This window comes from Budorcas taxicolor, chromosome 6 (genome assembly GCF_023091745.1).
Source record: "Budorcas taxicolor isolate Tak-1 chromosome 6, Takin1.1, whole genome shotgun sequence".
Classification (NCBI taxonomy): Eukaryota; Metazoa; Chordata; class Mammalia; order Artiodactyla; family Bovidae; genus Budorcas; species Budorcas taxicolor.
In genome coordinates this window covers 58,725,915-58,744,670 of record NC_068915.1, presented here as the reverse complement: position 1 = coordinate 58,744,670, position 18,756 = coordinate 58,725,915, and the positions used below count along the sequence as shown (strand labels likewise).

Here is an 18,756-nt window from a genome sequence, read left to right as displayed (position 1 = left end):
CTCAAGAGAAATATTTTTGAATTTAAGGCGTTCGCTGCTGGTCCTGTGGCCAGAATATCTGTAGGGAAGAGTTAAATGTTGTTTACATAAGAATCAAAATTTCTAAAACAATAATCAGTGTGAAGGAGAAGAGCCAGCGGGCACCCTCTTGCAAGGCTGCTGAGAATTAAAATAGTTAACACCCCTGAAGGGCTTGCCAGGTGTTTCAGTGGGTAAAGAATCCACCTGCAATTCGGGAGCCATACAAGACACAGGTTCGATCCTTGGGTTGCGAAGATTCCCTGGATGAGACCATGGCAACCCACTCCAGTGTTCTTGCCTTGAAAATCCCATGGATGGAGAAGCCTGGTGGGGCTACAGTTCATGGGGTCACAAAGAGTCTGACGTGACTGAAGCGACTGAGTATGGACACACTTGATGTTCCTGAAATGACTTTCAGAATACAGATCAAAAATCCCCAAAAATGTGCACACTCTTGGGGCTTTATCTAGAGGAAATAGTCATCTGTATGCAGAGATCTAGCTAGGGGGTGTAGGGGAGAGAGGATTATCACAGGTTGTTTCCAATTAGAAAATATTGGTTAAATAACCACAAGTTTTGTCTGTGCATAGAATGATTCAGCCATTTAAAAAGATACAGAAGAACATTTAATGCTATAGCAGGTTGTTTTATTGGACATTGCCTTTGCCTATCCAGGATTCTTTCTTATGGTGACAGATCCATTTCTTCCTTTTGGGAAACCACACATTCCCTACCTCAGCTCTCAGGGATTGGGCAGAGGTGACTCCTCCCACTGAGCAGAGGTGAGCAAGGGACCAAGGCCTGGCCAATAGGAGTGTCATATCTTCTGGCAATCACCATCAGTTGGGTGGATATGAGAGCCAAACAAGGCCAGAGAGAGTCAGTTTCCACGGAGGAGGCTAAGCTGATAAAACTTAAGCTTGGAGCTGCTAGCGGATTTTTGCTACCACACAGATAACCTGCATAAGGAAATGCCATCACAGAGGAAAAGAGAATCTAGAAAGGGAGGAAAAAAAGGATTTCTGGCATTATTTGAGTATTTGAATTCATCACATCTAAAGTTGAGCTTTTATTTACTTCTTTAGTTTTTGCCTGTCAGTTTGAGTTGGGTTTCTGCCTTTTGTGACCTACTTTTTATGTTTGTTGTTGTTTAGTTGGTAAGTTGTGTTTGACTCTTTGTGACCCCATGGGATTTCCCAGGCAAGAATACTGGAGTTCGTTGCCATTTCCTTCTCCAAGGGATTTTTCCAACCCATGGATCAAACCCACATCTCCAGCTTGGCAGGCGGATTCTTTACCACTGAGCCATCTGGAAAGCCCCTAATTTTATGTTTCAGCTCAGTTCAGTTCAGTAGCTCAGTCATGTCTGACTCTTTGCGACCCCATGAAGTGCAGCACACCAGGCCTCCCTGTCCATCACCAACTCCCAGAGCCTACTCAAACTCATGATCATTGAGTCGGTGATGCCATCCAACCAACTCATTCTCTATCATCCCCTTCTCCTCCTGCTTTCAATCTTTCCCAGCATCAGGGTCTTTTCCAATGAGTCAGTTCTTCAGATCAGGTGGTCAAAGGATTGGAGTTTCAGCTTCAACATCAATCCTTCCAAACACCCAGGACTGATCTCTTTTAGGATAGACTGGCTGGATCTCCTTGAAGTCCAAGGGACTCTCAAGAGTCTTTTCCAACACCACAGTTCAAAAGCATCAGTTCTTTGGCACTCAGCTCTCTTTCTAGTCCAACTCTCACATCCATACATGACTACTGAAAAAAAACCATAGCTTTGTCTAGACAGACCTTTGTTGGCAAAATAATATCTCTGCTTTTTAAAATGCCGTCTAGGTTGGTCCTAACTTTTCTTCCAAAGGGAAAGTGTTTTTTAAATTTCATGGCTGCAGTCACCATCTGCAGTGATTTGGGAGCCCCAAGAATAAAATCTGTTACTGTTTCCCCATCTATTTGCCATGAAGTGATGGGACCAGATGCCATGATCTTAGAAGAAATGGAGTAGCCATCATAGTCAATAAGAGAGTCCAGAATGCATACTTGGATGCCATCTCAAAAACAACAGAATGATCTCTGTTCATTTCCAAGGCAAACCATTCAATATCACAGTAATCCAAGTCTATGTCCCAACCAGTAACGCTGAAGAAGCTGAAGTTGAACAGTTCTATGAAGACCTACGAGACCTTCTAGAACTAACACTCAAAAAAGATGTCTTTTTCATTATAGGGGACTGGTATGCAAAAGTAGGAAGTCAAGAAACACCTGGAGTGACAGGCAAATTTGGCCTTGGAGTACAGAATGAAGCAGGGCAAAGGCTAATAGAGTTTTGCCAAGAGAACACACTGGTCATAGCAAACACCCTCTCCCAACAACACGAGAAGACTCTACACATGGACATCACCAGATGGTCAATACCGAAATCAGACTGATTACATTCTTTGCAGACAAACATGGAGAAGCTCGATATAGTCAGCAAAAACAAGACCGGGAGCTGACATGGCTTGGATCATGAACTCCTTATTGCCAAATTCAGACTTAAATAGAAGAAAGTAGGGAAAACCACTAGTCCATTAGGTATGGTCTTAATCAAATCCCTTATGATTATACCGTGGAAGTGAGAAATAGATTCAAGGGATTAGATCTGATAAGACAGAGTGCCTGAAGAACTATGGACGGAGTTTCAGTTTCGTGACATTGTACAGGACACAGGGATCAAGACCATCCCCAAGACAAAGAAATGCAAAAAAGCAAAATGGTTCTCTGAGGAGGTCTTACAAGTAGCTGTGAAAAGAAGAGAACCGAAAAGCAAAAGAGAAAAGGAAAGATATACCCATTAATGATCAGTGCAAAGAAATAGAGGAAAACAATAGAATGGGAAAGACTAGAGATCTCTTCAAGAAAATTAGAGATATCAAGGGAATATTTCATGCAAAGATGAGCACAATAAAGGACAGAAATGGTATGAACCTAACAGAAGCAGAAGATACTAAGAAGAGATGTCAAGAATACACAGAAGAACTGTACAAAAAAGATGTTCATGACCCAGATAATCACAATGGTGTGATCACTCACCTAGAGCCAGACATCCTGGAATGTGAAGTCAAGCGGGCCTTAGGAAGCATCACTACAAACAAAGCTAATGGAGGTGATGGAATTCCAGTAGAGCTATTTCAAATCCTAAAAGATGATGCTGTGAAAGTGCTGCACTCAGTATGCCAGCAAATTTGGAAAACTCAGCAGGAGCCACAGGACTGGAAAAGGTCAGTTTTCATCCCAATCCCAAAGAAAGGCAATGCCAAAGAATGCTCAAACTACCACACAATTGCACTTTTCTCACACACTAGCAAAGTAATGCTTAAAATTATCCAAGCCAGGCTTCAACAGTATGTGAACCGTGAACTTCCAGATGTTCAAGCTGGTTTTAGAAAAGGCAGAGGAACCAGAGATCAAATTGCCAACATCTGTTGGATCATTGAAAAAGCAAGAGAGTTCCAGAAAAACATGTTACTTCTGCTTTATTGACTATTTCAAAGCCTTTGACTGTGTGGATCACAACAAGCTGTGGAAAATTCTTGAAGAGATGGGAATACCAGACCACCTGACCTGCCTCCTGAGAAATCTGTGTGCAGGTCAGGAAGCAACAGTTAGACCTGGACATGGAACAACAGACTGGTTCCAAATAGGGAAAGGAATACGTCAAGGCAAAAATGCTGCAAAACAGTATGCACAATGAAATTCAGTTTTTATTCTAAAAACATATTTTTATTCTATACTAGTATAAAATGTACTGGATGAACACTTCCTCAAATTGTTAATAGTTATTATTTCAAGGTGGTAGGGTAATTAGTGATTTTTTTAATTTCTGCTTATCTCTATTTGCTAATGTCTAATGGTAAAAAAAATAGTACACAATATTGAAAAAAACTCATCAAAAATTAGATCAAAAGGATTCTGAAGAGACAGCTATCCAGCTGTCTTCACCTCTTGCACCCTGTTGATCATAACCCCCAAATCATTCTTCACATCCACCACAGTAGTGAGTTTTACCTGGACACATGGCTACCCAGGCAGATACCACATCTGAACTTCCTTTGCTACTCACTGTGGCCATGTGACTAGGTTTTCAACAATGGCACATGCGCAGAACTGATATCTGTAACTTGTGTTAATAGCTTAATGTCCTCCTTGCTCTTTCCTTGCTCTATCCCACAGGCTGGAATGCGGAGGGGGAGCTTAGGAAGCTTTGACCATAAAGAAAGAATAACGCCCTATGGGATGGAGAAAGAGTATGGAAGGAACCTAGGTCTCTGAGGGAACTTGGGTAGCAGAGCTACCTGTCTGCCCTGAGCCATTTGTCCATTTGTGAGATGACAGAGAAATAAACTTCTATTTTATTTGAGACACTATATTTCTGAATCTCTTATCATCTTGGCCTATTCTCTACTAACATACTCCCTAAAGTTAAATGGACAAATTACATGGCTTTGTGCATATCGAGTGATTGTGTGTATGTCTGTATCACTGTTTTTCATGCCTAATTTATCTAATTCTAAAAATGTAAAACTTCATTGTCTAGTTACAAATGGATGAACATAGAAGCAGTTAAGTGTCATAAAAGTTTCCTCTGCCTTAAAAATTCGGACTTATAAAGGTCAGTTGTGCAACTCTAGAACCCATCAGCCGTTTTGCTAAGCTAATTCTTTTTGGGAACTAATGATTCCAATAAATTTCTATTCTGTTTAAACCAGCCAGTCAGTTTCAGGTGCTTAAAATTAAGAACACTGATTAATACAATGTAAAGATAGACTTTAGGGGATTTATGAAGCAGAGACATTACTTTGCCAACAAAGGTCTGTTTAGTCAAGGCTATGGTTTTTCCAGTGGTCATGTATGGATGTGAGTTGGACTATAAAGAAAGCTGAGCACCAAAGAATTGATGCTTTTGAACTGTGGTGTTGGAGAAGACTCTTGAGAGCCCCTTGGACTGCAAGGAGATCTAACCTCTCCATTCTAAAGGAAATCAGTCCTGGGTGTTCATTGGAAGGACTGATGTTGAAGCTGAAACTCCAATACTTTGGCCACCTCATGCGAAGACCTGACTCATTTGAAAAGACCCTGATGCTGGAAAAGATTGAGGGCAGGAGGAGAAGGGGACGACAGAGAATGAGATGGTTGGATGGCATCACCAACTCAATGGAGATGAGTTTGGGTAAACTCCAGGAGTTGGTGATGTCCAGGGAGGCCTGGCATGCTGCACTTCACGGGGTCGCAAACAGTTGCACACGACTAAGTGACTGAACTGAACCCTGTATGAAATAAATTTAACATATGTGTGTGTACATACATGCACATATAGACACACACATACAGAGGGTTTTCTGGGGAAAGGTTCTATAGCTTATGTCAAGGGTATCCATGATATGACTTGGGCTTATGTGTGAGGAGGACATTACAATACATCCTTTCTTGATATAGGTACAATATAGTAGAGCTTCTTTGCCATCTCTAGAAGTAAAGGTTTTTTTCATGTGGAGATGTATAAGATTTTAATTTTAAAATGAATCAGAATTAATAGACTGGTTCAAAGAAGATGTTTGACATAAAAACATAATATTAAAAAGGGTCAACAACAGAAAGAGACACTGCTAATTACTTTCAATTAATTCTACATAAATTCTTGGGTTTAAAATTTATGCTCCTATTAAGATCTGTCCTAATCTAGACTTCTATTAAATAAAGAATGCTTCATCTAATGAGAAAAAAAAGGGTCAAGAAAAAAGGGACAGCACTTGAGAAATGCTATATTATGAAGATAACCCCTTGCTGGGAGAGAAGGGCCTAAATGTCTTCAGGATGAATCAAAGAAAGGCAAATCAACAGACCAGGAACAGAAGAGTTCAAGGATATCTGCTGAAACAGAATAGCAAGGAATGAATACAGTGGATCGGATGACTGTGGGTAAATGGCTGTCAAGAGATTATACCTGTCAGTCAGTCAGAGGTGGCTTGTTTCAAGAACCACGCTGAGAAAATTAGTTGAGGAGAGAAGGTAAAACTGGTTAGAATGAATCAGTAACTATTATGTTAATCCAAAGCGAACTCAGTGATTAAATGAAAAGTCACACAGAACTGTCTACTGGTATTTGTCCATGAAATTTACATGTTAATGGTTTGGGTTCAAAATGCAGCTATTTCCAAGAGACCAAGGTCAATATTAATAATGGTAAGTCAGACTGATATTTATCATTGATTTGGGTGTGATGAAAATAGCACTTTACCTTTGTGGTCTTCCTCCCTAAAACTTATAACCCCAGTTTAACCATGAGAAAAGTATCAGACAAATTCCAACTGAGTAAGACATTCTGCAAAATACCTAACCACTACTCCCCAAACTGCCAGGGTCATCAAAAACAAGGGAAGTCTGAGAAACTGTCACAGCCTAGAGGAGCCTAAGGATATATGATGATTAAATGTAATCAGTATCCTAGGTGGGATCCTGTAACAGAAAAAGAACTTTAGGTATTTAGACATTAAGGGAATCTGAATCAAGTATGGTCTTTAGTTAATAACAATGTATCATATTGGTTCACAGTAATGGATACACCATGTTCTAACATGTTAATAACTGTTAGGGAAATAATAGGGAAAACTGGGTGTGGGATATATAGGAACTCACTACATTATCTCTGTAATTTTCCTGTAAATCTGAAAGTATTATAAAAATATAAACTTTAGTTTTTTAAAAATGCAGCTTCATTTTACTTACTATTTTTGAGCAAGTTACTTAACCTTTCTGTGCCTCACTGGCCTCATCTCTACAGTTAGAAGGACAATAGTGACAATCAAACCCAGAAGTCTGTGAAGACTAAATGATGTAATACAGTACTAAAATGCTTAGAACAGTGTCTCACAGACATTAAATACCCAGCCAGTATTAGCTATTACTTTATTGGGATATTTATAAAATACAGTAGTATTTTAAATACTACTATTTTAAATAAATTAAAAAATAATCTGAAATAAAAAATGTTTAACTTTATAAACAAGGTTGAAATAATGAAAATTTCTTCACTATGTAAAAATACCATAATTTCAAAGTTGGCCAATCAACAGTGTAAACTGTGTTTATGTTATGGTCCCAAGATGAGTTAATCATGTAAACCTGACTGGCCCTGGTGAAAATTCATCTTGAGTTACAGTCATAGAAACCTACTGCTCACACGAAAGGTCACAATTCTGTTACTCAGGGCCTAAAATTCCTCAAGGTGTAAAAATCAAAGTTTGTATTTTAATAACAAAGTAACGACATTGGAGAAAAAGTGGCTAAGCTACAGACACAAGTCAAAGTTAAAAGATAAGAAACTTTTAAATCACTTAGATGTGAGACAGCAGAAATTACCATAAATTGAAGAGTCAGGCAGGTTTGAATACAACTGATGAAACATATATCATATGAATTCCCCCATCATGTCATGTCAGTCTATGGTATACTGAAATAAAATGTTTGCTATATATTTTATTGCAGATAGTATATAAGGAAAAAAACTATATTCAAGTTATATACAAAATTTGATGAATGTCAGTGTAGCTTTCTTTGACATTAACAGTGATAGTTTTTGATTTATTTACAGTAGAAGGGCAACCACCTAGAGAGATTGCTCACTTAATCAAAAAGCTGGAGGCAAATAAATGTATCCTCATGATGAAGATCAAAGACTTAGAGCTGGAGGATTGAAGAAGGGTATGAAAACTGATACATCTAATCTGGAAAAAAAAAATGGAAAAGTAAAAGTACACACACAAATGACATTTCTAAAGTCTAAAATGATTTTCACTTTTTTTGCAGTAAGATGTTGGGATAGAAATTTTAAGCCACCAAGAATATTAAATTTCTTTGACACATTTCCTCTCAAATCTAAAAATCGAAGACATTTTCTTTAAGTACATTTTATTTTTGAAATAGTATTTTAGAAAGAGTTTGGTCACTGCAGATGTGAACTGTTTATTCCCTTACTATTTATTTTCTTAATCTTCTCTATTAGCATTTTTTTAAAAAAACAGCTACATTCATTTTAAATTTTAGAAAATATAATTTTCTGATTTTTATAACTCCTACAAATAAAAACATCAATTATATATTCTTCAACTATGCACACAGCAATCTCAGTCCAAAAATAAAAGCAATCTTTTTCTGTCATAATGACTATCCCATCAAGATGACATTTTAATGTGGATACTAAAGAACAGAGTAACTTAATTTCGGTAATCATTAGCTTTGCAAACTACCTTTCCTGTAAGGAAGTAAATTACAGTGACCCAGGTGTGTGTAATGTAAGATTATATACATGTATATAAATTTTATACTCCCTCACATATGTATAATCTCTCCAAGTAGCAGACACATGTTAAGATTTTTATAACTTATGCTGGTAAATGAATGAACCCTTTTTTTCCTCTAATTTTGTTAAAATATTTTTGATACATTATATTGACTTTCAAATGCAAAGATGATTGATTACTCTTTGGTTTCTCACAAAAATGGTAAACCCTGAACCTTTTACTAAATAAATCACTCCTTTTATGGCAACAAGTATCCAAAGACAACACAAAACAATGAAACCATATTAATTCAAATGATCTCCATATGAAAATTATCAGTGGCTTCTAGTCTCTTAATATAATGCTAAATCATGAACTAATTAATTTTTTTAAAATTAAATATACTAGTTACCTATGTAAAGATATTCCCCTCTCTCCATTACACAAATGAGCATAGATGACTGGTCTATTTTTGTTACTATTCCAACACCACAGTTCAGAATTCCACATTCTGAAGATTAGAAGAGAAGGTGGTAAATATTCCCAAGTAAGAGATGCTTGAATATATGAACTCATTTTGTCTCCATCTCTTATGATGCCTATATTAATAATAACCAACATACAAATTACAAGTGTTATCAAAACCTGCAGAGAAATTTTAAAAGAAAAAGGATCCAGTAATTAATCTAGAAAAATAAGCCTTTAAATATTTTTGAGTGAAGATGAATCAGAAGGGTGACTTTCAGGCTCTAACTTATTTCTTAAGATGTGATAGTAGTTTAAACTGATTAAGAAGAAAATTCATTTCAAAAGTAAAGCCTGGCTCCATGGGTGAAAATGGATAAAGTCATATGAATTTAACCAATTTTTAATTTTCAAACTCATTTCCCCTTCTTTTTGCCCCCTTTTTACGAGCTGACCACATCTAGCTCCTCTATGTTCCCTTATACTTTCCTGAAGGAATGTCCTTCATTTCCCTAAATAGCACAATTTCCAGTGAAGTGAAGCTAACAGGAATTAGTAGCTGTCATCTTAGAAAGAGATGTGCTACTGTATTCTCTGTATCAGTCAAGAGGGCTGCAACATAGGACAAAGAGAAATAACCATAAGAAAAATATTACTGACAACCACAATGGTGTAAATAAAAATTACTGGCAACTACCATGTGCATCTCCTGGTAAAACCTTTCACTTTCACTAAAATAAAAAAATGACTATAATCCATTGCAAACTGAAATGTCATAAAATTTTCTGTACTACAGAAATGTCTCCTATAGTTTTGCTATAAGACTATAGAAGGTACATGAATGAAGCAAACTACAAGGCATGATGCACTAAACTGCTACCATATATTATTTTCAAGGCAGAGCCAGATCTATATATGGAACACAAGATATTTCAAAATGAAAGCTATTTGTTGTCTTTATAATTTTCCAGAATTAAAATCAGTATTAGAACATTTTAAAAACCCCAGTAAAAGTACCACATATACATATCAATATATATGTGTATTTATGTAGAGGCATATATATGTATAATCATAGATTTTAAACAATAATACTAAATTATTTTAAACAGTCTAGAGAATATCCCCCCACACCCCATTTCTAACAGTAAAAAAAATAATCGACCTGCACGAACTGGAATCAGATTCATTTTCTTCTTCGCTAGTGCCATCACCCACTTCTGGTCCATCCAGCCAATGTGCACCGCCACAATCTTCTGCTGTAAACTCAAATGCAGGGACTTCAGAGGTGGATGCCATTGGCCAAGAAGGTGAATTCTGAAAATCCAGTTGGCTGGACCTTCGGTAACCAATTGAAGCCAAAGGCAATTGCAGGCTACATGAATCTAAAAACTTTCTCCCACCGTTCGCTCCAGTCTGTCCTCGATTCCAAAATTCTCCCTGCTGGCTGTCAACTGTAGAATTAGGAGATGATGCTTGATGGCTAAACCACCTCCATCTGATTTTCAAAATCTGCTTCACATCAAACTCTTTACGAGAACCAGACATCCTCAGAGAAACCAAGTGATCGTCTAGGCAACGGGCAAAAAGCACTGCACACAGATTTGTGCATCCAACCAAGACAAGAGAAGTATATGCCCTGCTGTACACAATAAACAAATTGAAAGGAAAATAAATCACATTCACATATATATCTACATTTACTTTTATACAAATATATCAGATTATAAAGAACAAAGGACAATGAAAAAAAGAGGAAACACGGTGGAACATTCCGTTCAATCAGAGCAAACTCTCATCCACCTATCCTGAAGCAGCTAGACTTTCCCCTGCTCTCCTTTCCCTTACTGACCATTAGCTCTCACAAACACTGACAGCATTCATTAAAGTCCTTTTAAATGCAGAACACCACCCCCTTTTCTTAAACCACAAATGACAGAGACAGAAAGCACTATCCCGTTGCAGTGTCTGTCTCTGCTGCTTAGTACATTAACTCTTTTATTGCTGAAACAAGAAATGTATTCCACAGCATTTTCCTTTGTACTTAAAAATCACTGTAAAACTAAATATTTCTATCTTTATACTAAGTTCCTAAATGAATTTCACAATCACTGTTTTAGAAAGCATTTTTAAATCAGATGAGTTACGGTGATGTTGAAGCTGTACTCTGGATGGGGGTGAGAAAGGAGGAGAAATACAAAGGTGGGGCTCCCGTTTACTGCTCTCCTCTTCTGTTTTCTCCCTTAAGGAAAGGAGGGTGCTTCATTAATATAGTACGATACTCGGTAGGACTTCATTTGAGCAAAGAATATTGAGAAGACTAAAGAGAGAGAAAAAGTTTGGAAACTACAAAGGATCAAAATACGACAGTACTTACTCTTTTTTAAATAAATAACCTGAAGTCAGTATGGCTTTATAATTATGACTGAGCCATTCTGATTTAGTACAGTAGACAAATTTCTATGACACTACTTGGCAAAAGGAAAATGTGGCTCAAGAAAGATACCTAGGACTGGGATAGGATGCTTTCTTGGGTGTACAAATACCCTAACGGTACCCTCTGTTGCTGACAAAACAAATGGTCTGAACATGGTTATAGCTAAGGCACATTGATAAAGCAAATAAAAATCTATCAAATACAATCATATTTTAAAATAATGAATGTTAACTGTGAGCAAGACACTCTACCAAGCATTGTGGGGGACACCGATACACATCTTTGTTCTTAAGCTCAAAAATAATTAAACTGAGTTACTGAAACAAAAAATGACAACTTAAATATAAGAAACACTATAATGCTGCAGTATTAACATTTTGTTACCTACAAATGTACAAATACAGAATTTGAGCTTTCAGGGTGCCCAATATCTTTCGAATGACCCCCCCCCCCAAAAAAAAAAGCTGCTTTGAAGGCTTACAAAATATTGTGAGGCATATACCTTAACTTTACACAGCTCTTTAGGAGAATAAAAGTTATTCAGAGACATAAGAATGAGAGGCATGAAAAGCCATATACAATTCTGTGCCAAACATTGTACAACAAACCATAAATACTGTGAGAAAGAGAAAGGAGATACCAGCATGGTGTGGAGTGCTATGGGTCAGTTTGATTAGGGAGAAGGCTTCTAAGAATGGGAAGAAGTTGCATAGGCAGAATGATGAAAGGTTTTATCAAGGAAGAAATGTATCAATAAAAGCATTAAGTGAGCATACTGACAAAGAAAGAGGGGGAGCTATCAGTCTGATCAGCCAACCAGGCATTCCTAATTAATTTTAAGGAGTACTAAGAGACAAAGTTGCATGCATAAGATGACATAAAATGTCCTGAGCACAGAGCCAAAGTGTAAAGGCTAGCAGGCAGTCTTAAGTGGACTGCTGAATAGGGCAATGCTTTTAGAAAGCTAATTTGGCAGTAGTACGCAGCATGCATTACAGTATGAAATGATACTTTTCCCTCTTCTTCACCTCTGCCAGACTCTTCCTATCCACAACCTTCTAACTGCACTCTACATATCCAACTTTGTTTCTATTTTCCAACATGGATACACCACTTCAAAGGCTACATTATGGTGCTTCCTCTTCCACATGCCGTTTGTCTCCCAATTTCTCTAGTTTTGGAAATTCACTCATCCTTCAAGGTTTATCACTGGCACTGCTGCCCCTTAGAAAGGCTTCTCCAATTACGCTAGCCTTATGGTTCTCAACAAGAGTAGCACCAACCCCTCTGCTCCCACACCCTGAAAGTAGGGGGCGTGGATTTTTAGTTGTTGGAATGACAAAAGAGGGCACTGAGTGGGCAGAGGCCAGAGATGGTAAATATCTGCAAGTACAGACCCACACAATGAAGAAACGCCACTGGCACAGACCCACAATGAAGAAAGGCCACTGCAGCAGTTCATGATGATCTTACCATCACTGTCTTCACGCAAATAAGTATAATATTTACCAAGCATTTATATGTTTAAGGCACCACAAGTTGTGGAAAGATAAATAACAAAGATCTTTAAGAGGGCTATTTTCATTGTGGCAGAGAAAATAATTAAATGAACATTAAAAGTACAGAATTTATCTTAATAAATATAACATGTAAATAAAATTTTAAATTGGATTCAATCTGTCAATATGAGAACACTTACCAGAGAGTCCATTTACAATGTGCCAGCTCCAATAACTAATTTTAATTGTTTTGCTGTTTGGTTGACTGGTTGAAGCCTCAACACAAGAATGGACTTTAAAGGCCACTGAGGTACCAGATATTTCTCAGTATGTGATAGAGAAGAAATCCAAAGATATGAATGTTAAAATGCTGAACCATGCCTCTAGTCCCAAGAGGGGCCAAAGACCCTTTTCACAGAGGGATTGAGAAATGCATTAAATAAATACCTCTTAAGTAGAGAAGCTCTTCTGAGTAGGCTAGAGATGCAGGTGCGAGATTAAGCCCCTGAAACAGGCTTTCGGATTAAAGGGAAACTAGGATCTTCGGTTGGAGAAGGCAATGGCAGCCCACTCCAGTACTCTTGCCTGGAAACTCCCATGGACAGAGGAGCCTGGTGGGCTGCAGTCTATGGGGTCGCGAAGAGTCGGACATGACTGAGCAACTTCACTTTCACTTTTCACTTTCATGCATTGGAGAAGGAAATGGCAACCCACTCCAGTGTTCTTGCCTGGAGAATCCCAGGGACGGGGAAGCCTGGTGGGCTGCTGTCTATGGGGTCGCACAGAGTCGGACACGACTGAAGTGACTTAGCAGCAGCACCAGCAACAGCAGGATCTTCGGTTGGCAAAGGAGAAGCAGCAGTTTCTAACCACTGCTGTGATAATCATGGGTTTAGCTGCATACATACGTACATGTGCATGTATATACAACACCCTGCCCCATCCTTCTACATCAGCAGGCTCACACTGCATGCTTTTCTTCACAGAGACACTTACTTTGTCCATCTTCACCACTCATTCTTCCTGGTAATCAATGTTGACAGCTTGGTGTATAGCCTTTCACATCTTTCTCCATGTTTATAAAATTCATACCCAAACTTACATACACATATATAGTTTTTATTATTTTGTTTTATAAAAGAGATTATATTGTACATATTTTTGGCATTTTGCTTTTCTCACTAAAATTATATACATGGAAATATAAATTAATAAAGATCTTTTTAAGAGTTGCATAATATTTCATAACTGTAAAATGCAATTAATTAAACTATTTCCTTGTTAGTGGGCATGCAGATTGATTTTATGCTTGTTTTATGCTATTAAAATAATTTTGAAATAAAAATCCTTGTGAGGCTTTTGTTATCTATGGGATTTATTCACAGAAGTGGAATTCCTGGGTTCAAAGTATGCCTATTTTAAATTTGAAAAGATAGTTAACTTTCATAAAATTCATATTTTCAAAACTAAAGTGAGTGTATCCTTATTTTCACAGGCCCACTAGTCAACAATAAGTATTATCAGTCAGTTCAGTTCAGTTGCTCAGTCGTGTCCGACTCTTTGCAACCCCATGGACTGCAGAACGCCAGGCCTCCCTGTCCATCACCAATTGCCAGTGTTTACCCAAACTCATGTCCATTGAGTTGGTGATGCCATCCAGCCGTCTCATCCTCTGTTGTCCCCTTCTCCTCCCACCTCCAATCTTTCCCAGCATCAGGGTCTTTTCCAATGAGTCAGGTCTTTGCGTTAGGTGGCCAAAATATTGGAGATTCAGCTTCAACATCAGTCCTTCCAAAGAATATTCAGGACTGATCTCATTTAGGATGGACTGATCGGATCTCCTTGCAGTCCAAGGGACTCTCAAGTCTTCTCCAACACCACAGTTCAAAAGCATCAATTCTTGGGCGCTCGCTTTCTTTATAGACCAGCTCTCACACCCTTACATGACTACTGGAAAAACCATCGCCTTGACTAGATGGGCCTTTGTTGGCAAAGTCTCTGCTTTTTAATATGCTGCCTAGGTTGGTCATAGCTTTTCTTCCAAGGAGCAAGTATCTTTTAACTTCATGGCTGCAGTCACCATCTGCAGTGATTTTGGAGCCCCCCAAAATAAAGTCTGACACTGTTTCCCCATCTATTTGCCATGAAGTGATGGGACTGGGTGCCATGATCTTAGTTTTCTAAATGTTGAGGTTTAAGCCAACTTTTTCACTCTCCTCTTTCACTTTAATCAAGAGGCTCTTTAGTTCTTCTTCACTTTCTGCCATAAGGATGGTATCATCTGCATATCTCCTGGCAATCTTGGTTCCAGCTTGTGCTTCATCCAGCCCAGCATCTCTCATGATAGATATACTCTACATATAAGTTAAATAAGCAGGGTGACAATATACAGCCTTGATGTACTCCTTTTCCTATTTGGAACCAGTCTGTTGTTCCATGTCCAGTTCAAACTGTTGCTTCCTGACCTGCATACAGATTTCTCAGGAGGCAGGTCAGGTGGTCTGGTATTCCCATCTCTTGAAGAATTTCCCAGTTTGTTGTTATCCACACAGTCAAAGGCTTTGGCATAGTCAATAAAGCAGAAATAGATGTTTTTCTGGAACTCTCTTGCTTTTTTGATGATCCAGCAGATGTTGGCAATTTGATCTCTGGTTCCTCTGCCTTTTCTAAAACCAGCTTGAGCATCTGGAAGTTCATGGTTCACATATTGTTGAAGCCTGGCTTGGAGAATTTTGAGCATTACTTTGCTAGCGTGTAAGATGAGTGCAATTGTGTGGTATTTCCAGTATGAGCTCTCTATTACCAACATCATTTTGATATAAACCACCCTCTTCCCACTGAATTGAAGTACTATTTTTGTTATGAATTTTAGCAATTCAGGATGATAATTCTGTTCCACTCTTTGTCTATTTTTATGCCAATATTACAGTGCTTTAATCCCAGTACATTTATAAAATGTTAAATACCTGTTAAGGATCCTATCTCCACATATATTCTTGTACAGTAATTTTTAAACTAATTTTGAGTATGTACTCTTCCATATATACTTCAATATTACCCAATCCTCTCAAAAAAACTTCAACCCTATTAAGATTCTAATTGAGATTGTATTAAATTTGTGTATTAACTTTAAGATGACTGGCATTTTATCATATCAAGGCTTCACATCAAAGCATAAATGTTTTTTTTAGTTTACTCAGATCTTATGCTCAACAATAAGGTTTTAAAATCTTTTGTCTATAGGCCCTGTGACTTATTAAAATTTTTATTATGTTCTCATTTTCTCACTGTTGTAAATGCGCTTTTTTCCAGCATTTCCACATGGTTGTTGCCATTATAATAAAAATATTGAGTACATTTATCTTATATCCAGTCATTTTCATACTTCCTCATTAGCTATGATACTTTAAAAATTAGTCTTCATCTCTTTTTAAGTTAGAGGTAACTTTGGGACATCTAGATGGAGATGTTAGATAGCGGGAAAAATGTTCCTGGAACTCGGTTCCAAGCTCCAAAGAACTCTACCAGATAAAGGCACCAGAGAACACCAAGAAGGAATAACCAATGAAGCAGAGGAAACTCAGCAGCGTCTGGTGTTAGGCAAGTCAAGGAACACAGGTGTTTCAAGGCAAAAGGCATGGTCACTATGTCAAATAAGAGGTCAGGTACCATGTGCAAAGAAAAATGTCCATAGAATTGGCAACATAAAAATTTTGCCAAATCGGACAGGAACAGTTTCATTAAAGGGTTGGGGACAAAAGCCAGACTATGATGGGTTGAAGAGTTAATGGCCGATGAGAAATAAGAGACAGCATGTACAGACACCTTCGGAAAATTTTGCTCCACAGTGAGGCTGTGGAGTGAGATAATGGCTGGAAGAACTGAGAGGAATCAAGGTAATGGATCTATTTTGTCTACGTATTTGTTTTTAAAATATACAGAACATATTAGAATGATCCAACAGGAAGGTGAGACTGTGATTATAGGTGGGAGCACCAGAGCAAAAAAAGTAAGACTTTAAGAAAAGAAAAACGGATGGTACCTAAGCACAGTGGACGGTTTGGATAGTCACTGTAGGTGGGATAATTCCTCTGCTGTAAGACTGTGATTTTCTAAATGCATCAATTATTTTAAAAGGAAAGAAAAGACATGCACTAAGTCATCTATTCAAGTTGAAAACTCCTCTAAAAGGAGCCATGAAATAATAAAGATTAGAGATGAAACTCGGAGAAGACAATGGCACCCCACTCCAGTACTCCTGCCTGGAAAATCCTATGGATGGAGGAGCCTGGTGGGCTGCAGCCTATGGGGTCGCTAAGAGTCGGATATGACTGAGCGACTTCACTTTCACTTTTTACTTTCATGCATTGGAGAAGGAAATGGCAACCCACTCCAGTGTTCTTGCCTGGAGAATCCCAAGGACGGGGGAGCCTTGGTGGGCTGCCGTCTATAGGGTGGCACAGAGTCGGACACAACTGAAGCAACTTAGCAGCAACAGCAGCAGCAGAGATGAAACTAAACAATTAAGAAATAAAAGAATTAGAGACCTAGCTCTAAAAATCTCTTCCCTTCTAGCAAGCTTAATCAAAGGAAAATTAGAACCTAGAAAGAGGACAACATGACCATTAAAATATTTAAAATAAAAGACCTAATTCTGTTATTTTATTTCTCAATTCTTTAGTTTCTTCTCTAATAATTGATACAGGAAAATTTTTAAATTGAATAAGGGTAATGAAAGTGAAAGAGGAGAGTGAAAAAGTTGGCTTAAAGCTCAACATTCAGAAAACGAAGATCATGGCATCTGGTCCCATCACTTCATGGGAAATAGATGGGGAAACAGTGGAAACAGTGTCAGACTTTATTTTTGGGGGCTCCAAAATCACGGCAGATGGTGACTGCAGCCATGAAATTAAAAGACGCTTACTTTTTGGAAGGAAAGTTATGACCAACCTAGATCGCATATTCAAAAGCAGAGACATTACTTTGCCAACAAAGGTCCGTCTAGTCAAGGCCATGGTTTTTTCAGTGGTCGTGTATGGATGTGAGAGTTGGACTGTGAAGAAAGCTGAGCCCCGAAGAATTGATGCTTTTGAGCCGTGGTGTTGGAGAAGACTCTTGAGAGTCCCTTGGACTGCAAGGAGATCCAACCAGTCCATTCTGAAGGAGATCAGCCCTGGCTGTTCATTGGAAGGACTGATGATAAAGCTGAAACTCCAAAACTTTGGCCACCTCATGTGAAGAGCTGACTCATTTGAAAAGACCCTGATGCTGGGAGGGGTTGGGGGCAGGAGGAGCAGGGGACGACAGAGGATGAGATGGCTGGATGGCATCACCAACTCGATGGACATGAGTTTGAGTAAACTCTGGGAGTTGGTGATGGACAGGGAGGCCTGGCGTGCTGCAATTCAGGGGGTCGCAAAGTGTCAGACACGACTGAGCGACTGAACTGAACCTAAGTGAATGATGACAAATGTAGAGAATTTAGGTAAGCAAAGTTTGAAAATCCTCCCCAAAGACAGAATTTGCTGAAAAATCCTTCACAGCTAGTTCTCTAACAATTTCTGCCTAATCTTAAGCCTGGGTATGTATTTTGGGAAAAGAATCTTCACTTTAACAACATCTATTAAAGATAATCTATTGATAAAGTAGCTTGCTATAGTTACCATGATAGAAAAGGGTCTATAGAACTACTTCCCAGTGTTAACACTGAATTCTTGGGCCAAATATTTTCCTTATGAAAAATATGTAGTAAACTTAGGCATTAATGTTTTCATGGCATAGAATTCAGAGTTTATTTAAATAACACTTTTTCTTCTGTCCCAGTAAATTTTACTATACAATATCATATTGTTTCACTCAAAAATTTATGCAATTCTGATGAGAAGTACTTCTTAGAGTAATTACTGATGAAAGATCAATACATATTAAAAGTCATTACACTGTTAAATTATTAAAATGGTTTGCAAGGGTTACACATAAAAATTAGATCCATCATCACTCTCTATCTCCT

The 18,756-nt window shown here is 38.1% G+C and overlaps 1 protein-coding gene across 1 annotated transcript in view; it reads right to left on the bottom strand.

Moving 5' to 3' along the window:
• The window catches only part of LOC128049504 (WD repeat-containing protein 19), a 169,530-nt gene extending 155,766 nt beyond the window's left edge, over window positions 1-13,764 (bottom strand). The window contains exons 1-2 of the mRNA XM_052641755.1: window positions 13,743-13,764; window positions 9,976-10,513 (exon numbers count right to left, since the gene is read on the bottom strand). Of these exons, the coding sequence (XP_052497715.1) occupies window positions 9,976-10,513; window positions 13,743-13,764 (560 nt within the window). The remainder of the gene's footprint in view (window positions 1-9,975; window positions 10,514-13,742) is intronic.
• Window positions 13,765-18,756: the final 4,992 nt, after the last annotated feature.